This window comes from Copadichromis virginalis, linkage group LG4 (genome assembly GCF_057382275.1).
Source record: "Copadichromis virginalis isolate Kocher_CV1m ecotype Utaka linkage group LG4, C_Virginalis_male_GT1.1, whole genome shotgun sequence".
Classification (NCBI taxonomy): Eukaryota; Metazoa; Chordata; class Actinopteri; order Cichliformes; family Cichlidae; genus Copadichromis; species Copadichromis virginalis.
Genome location: NC_140621.1, coordinates 3663186 through 3670794, shown reverse-complemented (window position 1 = coordinate 3670794; position 7609 = coordinate 3663186). Strand labels below are relative to the sequence as shown.

Here is a 7609-nt window from a genome sequence, read left to right as displayed (position 1 = left end):
TAAGGATTTGGAAACTGAAAAGCCAAATGACTGTATTGTAGAAGAATGGGTTAACAATTACTGTATCAAAGAGAGTGACAGCATGTGGAATAAACATTTCCTGTGCAGAGGGCGATCGGGATTATTCATGCTGGATAACTTTGACCTGTGACCTCCTCCCCGCCACAGCATCAGGTGTCCAGTTTGTAGCCCGTCACAGATTAAACCTTCGTAATCAGCTCCTTCAGTCTGTTAGCATCACAAGCTTAAAGCTGCTTCCTTGGCAGACCACAGTAAAGTATCTGATGGAACATTTGCTGCATGTGTTGAAGGATCTGAGCGTCTATAGGAAGTCGAGCCTTCTTGTATGCAGCCTGTGTTGGTCCTTCAGTCCTATCTAATAGGTCCTCATCTCCATGGACCTACAGGGTGCAATATGCACCAAACTACTGTGCTACAAAAATGGGAAATAGATGCAGCAGTTTACTGAAATGAGGCATGAAATTCCCCTTTCTGTTGGCATAGAAACATTTAACTGGACATTTAATCTCTGAGATTTGTCGGTATACGAAGAAAAACTGTGCAACACCAGCAGTAAGTCTCAGTTTTTCTACACGATAAAGATGCTGTAGTTTACTCTGGACACATTATACGATCAAACAAACAATAAAAACAGGAACTTTCATTTAATCATTACTGTACCATGAATGTGTGCACGAGAGGTCTGTATCAGTAGGACAAGCTGGGAAATTAGTTAAAAGCCCAAAACTTTGTCCTACTTCAAGATGTCCTTGCTGGGCTGATTCTGGCCCACGGGTCTTATGTTTGACACCCTGGAAAGCAAACAGCACACTAACATACATGCTTTACTGACCACACATTTGGTGCTCATACATCTGCAAGGACGACACAGAACCATCCAACTTAACCACACAACACACAGTCTTTTTTAACTGTAATCTAATTTTAAAGCTGATCTAAAATATTGAGCACGACTTCTACCACCTCACGTTTCTCTCTCTCAGGAAAGCCTAATGTTGGTTGACTGCTGCCGCATGCTTTCAGTTGTGTTACTCTTACAGTCGGGTGAAACATTTCAGGGGAAACATCGGCTCTGAGTGGGTCCTCCTGTTGCCCAAAGAGCATCAATCAGCTAAGTAACACAAACACAACCAGTGCAGAGGACGATGATCTCACCCATGTGTTATAGCTCAAAACCATTTTAATAACCAATTATTAAACCATATGCAGAAACCTCTTAATAGTGCTGTGACCACGCAGAGCCATTTTATACGCACTCTATATTAAAAATGAATGAAGCTTAATGAGAAAAGCAGCCCATTTCCCATCATCTGCTTCTGCATCAGTACTTCAGGACTCCATAAGCAACATTTTGGCAGGATGTTAATGCTTCTCTTGTGAATGTATGGCACCAGGCTTCAGGTCGCACATTAGCAAAGCACTGACGCATACATACACAACCCACAATAAGTATGAACTACTATTTATTAAGTCTTATAGCTCTAATATAGCATAATGTGCCTCAGTTAGCGGCGCAGTGGTGCATATCACACTGATAGCAGGATTCATGCTTTTTGAAACAAGGACTCAGGTCTTCTGAGAGCCTTTTGTGAAAGAATCTGTCGTGTCTGCTGAATTCCCATCGTTCAGCACTGTCTGCCACGCTTCAGGTCAGTGTTGTCTCCACTGACTTCATCTTAGTCAGTACTGCTGAACCCTGCAGGTCACGAGGATCTAACACAGAGGCATTTAAAAATGTGTTTAACGTGTACACAATATTTAGCTCACCAAAATATTTATAGTGCATTTTTCAACTCTGGTCCAAGATCCAATGGGAAGATTAACCCAATGATTCTGTCAGTGTTGTCTTTGACTTGAGAAGCTTTAGCTGTTTGTTTAAAGAGGAAGCCCAGAGTGTGGGAATCAGAAAAGTCAGAGGCTGACCTCAAGCTGCACTGTTGGAAGCGTTAGGATGCTGTTTGTTTTAGCTCGACTCATTCACACGTCTTCAATGGCAATGAAGCGGAACACTGAGACACAAACCACTGAAACAGGGCCTGCTTGGAATGAAAACAAGGCTCAAGTTTATGATAATAAGACAATCACAATGAAAACAATAGAACACTGTCGTCCTACAGCAGGGCAACTCCGACTGACTCAGGTTTTACAATCGCTCAGATGACACAAATTTATTGCATAAACAATGTCAGATGTTTTCAGAAACCCTCGGGGCTGGTGAAGTGAGAGATGAACACCCGAACTGTGATTATGTTTTTGTTTTCACAGTCACCCTGACCTCATTCAGTGCTGTGCCATGTACCAAATCAAACATTGTTGCTCTCTGATACAGTGGAGCAGGTTTTGTGTAAAGTCCAACGGAGCTCTAACAAAATGAAGAAACCTCACCGCTGCTTTCTGACAACATTAATCAGCGATATTTGTCTTTCACCCCCAAACTTTGGCACTTGCTAGGTTCTAATTTTGGGACTCTGTGTGCTTATACGTACACACCTGCATGCATGCAGGCACGTGTGGTGGACGATGTTTTTCTTCAGCTCTTCTACAGGCCGACATAAAAATTTAACCTGGGACAAATTAAAAAAAGAAAACAATCTGAACAAACATTTCTCTACATTAGCAGCAACGTCACAGACCAACTGGGCTGCAGCCAGTTACATTAAAAAACCCCTAAAACAAGCACCCAAGCTACTCTCTCTCATTCCCATCTGGATCATACAAGAGAAACGATGCAGAGTCCTTTTTTTGTTTGCTTAGAAATGTGACCGTACGTTACCATTACAATTACAACAGAGTGCCAATTTCATGAATGTTGTGAAGAAAAATGAAATAAATCTGACTGAACTGCCCCTCAAAGTTTCCTTTCTATAATCACCTTTATTCTTATCTACTTCCCGATTCAGTGTATACTCGTAAAAGAGACAGGGATGGGTTATCTTCCAGCTAGTCCTACTAACAGCATAGAATAGACACACATATTGAGAGCAATGTATATATTATCTTAGTATATATAATATACAACAGTGTACATAGTCTCTGACAGTGGTGGACAGGATGAAGGGAGGCAGGACGATCGGCTGAACCTGTAGTCTCTGTTTGGTTCCCAGTGTGTGTGTTACACCCTTTCCACATCAAAAATACAACCTGTGTTTGCCGTTTGTGCATCAGGGTTGACGTATCTGAAGCAGGTCCTCCACTCCGCGCTGCTGCCTGGCCTCTAAGGGAGGCTGCCACCGCTCGGCTACACTCAGATTACAGCTGGAGCACAAATGGGACAGTGTGATATGTATATATGGGCGAGTAGAGGATCTGATTAAATCAAGAAAACAGTGGTTTGTAACCGTAACTCCTACTGTCTGTCAGTGTGAAAACAACACTGCACATTTCATGACGCTGCAGTGAAACAAACCCTGTAAATCAGTGGGCGCTGAAATATGTGAACGGTCAAATGCAGGTTGAACCTGAGGTCCTGTGTGTCACACAGGGTGTGGAAAGCTGTAGGAGAATGTGAGTGTGCGTGTACATCTCGGCGTGTACAGGGGAAGACTGACGGGAACATCTGTGTGACTGAAAAACAGAAAGGAAAACAAAACCAGTCAGATGAATTAATTTAATATTTAATAATGTGGGTGACATGTGTCACCATAAGCCCCACTCACCATGCTGTGTCACATTGTTCTGCTGTACTGGATGCCGGTCTTGGAGGCGATATTGGACCAGGGGAGCAGCGAGCGCAGCAGGGACTGGGCCTGTCGGTACAGCCTCTGAGGGATGGAGCAGGGGCTCAGGCTGGCCAGGGTTGAACCGATGTGCTGGATATAATCAGTGGGACAGGAAGTCAAGGAAAAAGAAACAATGCAACATTTACTTTTTCTCCTGCAACATCTGGACAAGTATGGCCCAGAGGAAATGAAATAACAGTGAGTAAGTGAAGTATTTTCCTGCTTCCAAAAAAGGATATAATATTGTCCAGGGTGGATGACCCCCGTTGATGTAGAGCACATATGTGAATCCATCTTTGAGGACGCCTCGGATGGAGTAGTAGTAGGGTAGGTAGTGGTGCTGCCTGAAGTCCCTGTTCTCGTAGAAGTTGATGGCAGTGTTGTTCGTGGTGAGAACGTGTAGGTAGATTGCCTTACAGTGGTCCTGGGCTGTCGTCGATATGTGCTCCTTCAAACTGTCCAGCAGCAGTGAGCCTGAATCGTTTCAATCAATATTAATGTACTGCAACATCAAATTTACATCAAGTCTCACAGCAGATGAGTTTTGAGCGTAGTTCCAACATGTGACTCAACAGATCAAATCATTAATGTCTTTGATGAGACAGTGTCTAACCCGCGATTCGTTCAGATTCTTGCTAACTGAATAAAGGGTGTTAAATTAGTTCTGAACAGTTTTTGCCTCATCTTGGTGTTGTGACTTCGAGATGTTACTGGATGTGTTTTCTTTACATACTTTTCAATTCAATTAAATGTAATTTATATAGTGCCAACTCATAACAGTCACCTGAGGTGGCTTTATATTGTAAGGAAAAGACCCAAATCCAACAATCTGATAATCCCCCATAAGCACCATCTATGACTGTGGGAAGGAAAAACTCCCTTTTAACAGGAAGAGACCTCCAGCAGAAGCTTCAGGAAGGGGCGGAGCCATCTGCTGTGGCTAGTGGTGGTGAAAGAAGATAAAGAAGAAAAAAAAAAAAGAGGACTGTTCTAGTACACGTAAAAAAAAGCTAGTAAGCCAAAAAATGTTAAAATGTAACAAAACACAAATAAAATTGTATAAACTGGACTTCCTCAGCCTAAATGGCATGGAGGTTGTATAACCCCAGATTAGTTTAAAGGGAAATTATTCATTGCATTTTCTGACCATCAGGTTTAAGGCACTCGTGCCCTGGCTTCACATTTCAGACCTAGAGGCTGTGTTTGTCTTGTACATAAAGCCTTTGGTTTTAGCCACAACTGCAAACAGTGTGTCTGTTTACCTATGCCATGTTTCCTGAACTCTTTGACCACTCCCAGGCTGAGGATGTAGGCTACCTGTGTGTCCACGGGGAAACTGGAGGCCAGGATGTCTCCATCCTAACACGCATACATAGAAAGAAACAGACATATACACAAGTTGATTATTTCAACGTCCACAGTGGGTGACAGAATAAAAACAACACTTCTTCAAGCTTTGTTATCTTAAGTTAATCGTACCGATTTCTCAGATGTTGGAAATATCACATTGAAAACATGCCAGAAATTTGCATACTGCACATTCAAGTTTGGAGCTTATAGTCTAAACTCATTCAAACGAGATAACATTGATCCCGATCAAAGCAAAATCAAATCCATTGCACTTCGTTTACACAAAATCAAAAAAAGACCACAAGTTACAGCTCTTCTTTCATCAGTTTCTTTCTCATTACCCTCTTCTCCTATATTTCGGGCTAATGAACCTATCTTTACCAAAGGTATCCTTTTTTTCAAAGCAGTGCACTGAAAACAGTCGACTATGTCAGTGATCTACTTATGACATCTCTAAGCAGCAGCAGACATTCACACACTCAGTGACACTATGTCCAGAGAACACAATGTCATATTTTGGAGGAAATCCACATTAAGAACGTGTCTCTTTCTAGCTGCTGCTGCAAAACATTAAAAATATTATACTGCACCTTTGACTGGACTGACAACATGTTACACTTTCTGAGCGAGAGATGGCACATCCAAACTGAACCTCTTACCTCTTTGTGTACTTTGGTCCGACCTTTGATCTCGGCCACAATCATTCCCACGATGCCTCCTCTGTAGGTGGCAGCGAGGGAGAAGAACTTCTTGTTGGAGGTGATGTCCTGATACCATGAGTCTGGGTACCTGGAACCAAACGTCAGACAGGTCTCATATCAGACTATTACTCAGACTCCAGAAGGTCTGCTTAACTTATGGGCCGCTACTTGTTAGCTCACTGGGCATTCAGTTAACAGGAGTCCATTTATGCCAGTCAATAACAATGAAACAAAGACAGTTCCTATACACACAAATCTCGGCCAATGACACTCTCAGTATGATAACTTACTCGATTGGGAACCAATCACCACAGAGCAGCTTAACGTTCTCTATGTCATCGTGGCAAAGGAAGCGGAGCTGGACTTCACTGAGGGCTGTGGGAGGCACCACGTCACTCATTCACACCTGCAGGTTCCAACAATGTGCACAGGAGAGATGGTGAGACTGCAAAAGCAGACTAAAAAACAACAACACCCTTTACAATTAAGTACAAGGTACTGACTAACACTGAGGCATGCAGACCTCTGCTATTGTGCAGTTCTAGATAACAAAGAGAAGTCAGGTAAGCCCTCGCACAATTAACACGCATTACTGACGTTTATAAAGGTTAGAATGACACACATTTAAACGGACCAGCAGAATGAAACGCAATTATGACGTAAAAAACCCCAGAAAATTAAACGCAAATATGTAATAGGCATCAAATAAGGTTGCCCATAAAAAGTGAAGTGACCATTAGCAGTCGTGTACACAAACCTCTCAAGTTCTTGTAAATACGAAAACAGTGATGTTATTTCTTTATTTACGTAACATCCCGGTAGAAACGGAGCATGCTGCCACTGGTATCAACAGTGTCACTCTTGTGTCCGCAGGTTTAACCACATTTCAGCGTACAGCACACAGGCTAGTGTTAGCTGCCGCTAGCTAGCGCTCTGATGCTAAGCTAACGTACCTTGTTTCTACACTCGGACCGGAGGAAAGCCGAACACAATTAAATTCCTTGAGTGTCACTCGATACAGTCACCACTGCGGACACAGCATGATAAAGCACTGGTTTATTCCCGACTCTCAAAGCCGTTTCATTACGGAGCCACTGCTACAAGGGTTGCTACGCTAACCAGAGCTCTCCGTGCTTTGATAACAGCTGGATGTTTTCTTCCTGTTTGTGGCTGCTACACGAGTGACGTCACTTCTAAGGCGTTTCCTTGTTCTGTTCAGTCCGTTGGCGATTTGTCGCCACCTGCTGGACAGAAGTGTGTTCTACAGGAGTGACTCCTCCATAAAGAAATGGGATGAGAAAAAAAATGAATTAAATTCAGTTTGTTTGTTTGTTTTTTATCTTAAAAACATACAGATTCATTTGTGTTTTCGTTGTATTAACAAATTATTGCGGAAAGTAAAGACAACAGTGGTTTACTGGACATTAAAATGTTTTCTGAAGTATCAGTACTATCGGCAGTACTGGCCCTGTATTTACTTGCTATCAGACCGGCGCGAACATTTGCAGTATGGCACAGCACAGAGGCGCTGCTTATCATTGATAAATAAGACTTGCTCTGGCTGAATGAAGGGGAGGAGTTCATTTCATGACACATATCAGCGTGCAGATTCAAAACACACTTAACCTGAAATGTTATCAAGTTAAAGTTAGGAGAGTAAGAAAAAAGAAACCGGTAAGAGTGGACATGTTGTCAAAGTCAATAAAGCGATAAAGCCAAGGTAAGGTCTGTATAGCCCCGATTCACTGATGATGATTTCATGCCCCAAACAAAATACATTTGTTGATATGAACTGGTTCGTAGTCATGTTGGAACAAG

The 7609-nt window shown here is 42.5% G+C and overlaps 1 protein-coding gene across 2 annotated transcripts; it reads right to left on the bottom strand.

Moving 5' to 3' along the window:
• Positions 1 to 2061: 2061 nt before the first annotated feature.
• naa60 (N-alpha-acetyltransferase 60, NatF catalytic subunit) lies at positions 2062 to 6984 on the bottom strand. 2 transcript variants are annotated; one of them, XR_014919970.1, is made up of 8 exons: positions 6745 to 6984; positions 6082 to 6197; positions 5750 to 5879; positions 5003 to 5099; positions 3980 to 4214; positions 3678 to 3843; positions 3428 to 3585; positions 2062 to 3276 (listed from the first exon to the last, which is right to left on the bottom strand). XR_014919970.1 is itself a non-coding variant. In XM_085453159.1 (7 exons), the coding sequence occupies exons 2-6, from the start codon at positions 6189 to 6191 to the stop codon at positions 3687 to 3689; spliced, it is 729 nt and encodes a 242-aa protein (XP_085309285.1). In that variant the 5' UTR covers positions 6192 to 6197; positions 6745 to 6984; the 3' UTR covers positions 2062 to 3585; positions 3678 to 3686. The 2 variants fall into 2 exon arrangements, 1 of the variants encoding a protein (XP_085309285.1); XM_085453159.1 differs by having other exon boundaries at positions 2062 to 3585.
• Positions 6985 to 7609: the final 625 nt, after the last annotated feature.

What these genes read in the sequence shown, in the direction of transcription:
- naa60 (XM_085453159.1), bottom strand. Translation starts at nt 6,191, where the DNA reads ATGAGTGACGTGGTGCCTCCCACAGCCCTCAGTGAAGTCCAGCTCCGC. An exon ending in GGACCAAAGTACACAAAGAG is followed by an intron (nt 5,100 to 5,749) that starts GTAAGAGGTTCA and finishes TATGCGTGTTAG; the next exon opens with GATGGAGACATCCTGGCCTC. An exon ending in CATCCACCCTGGACAATATT is followed by an intron (nt 3,844 to 3,979) that starts ATATCCTTTTTT and finishes TTCCTGTCCCAC; the next exon opens with TGATTATATCCAGCACATCG.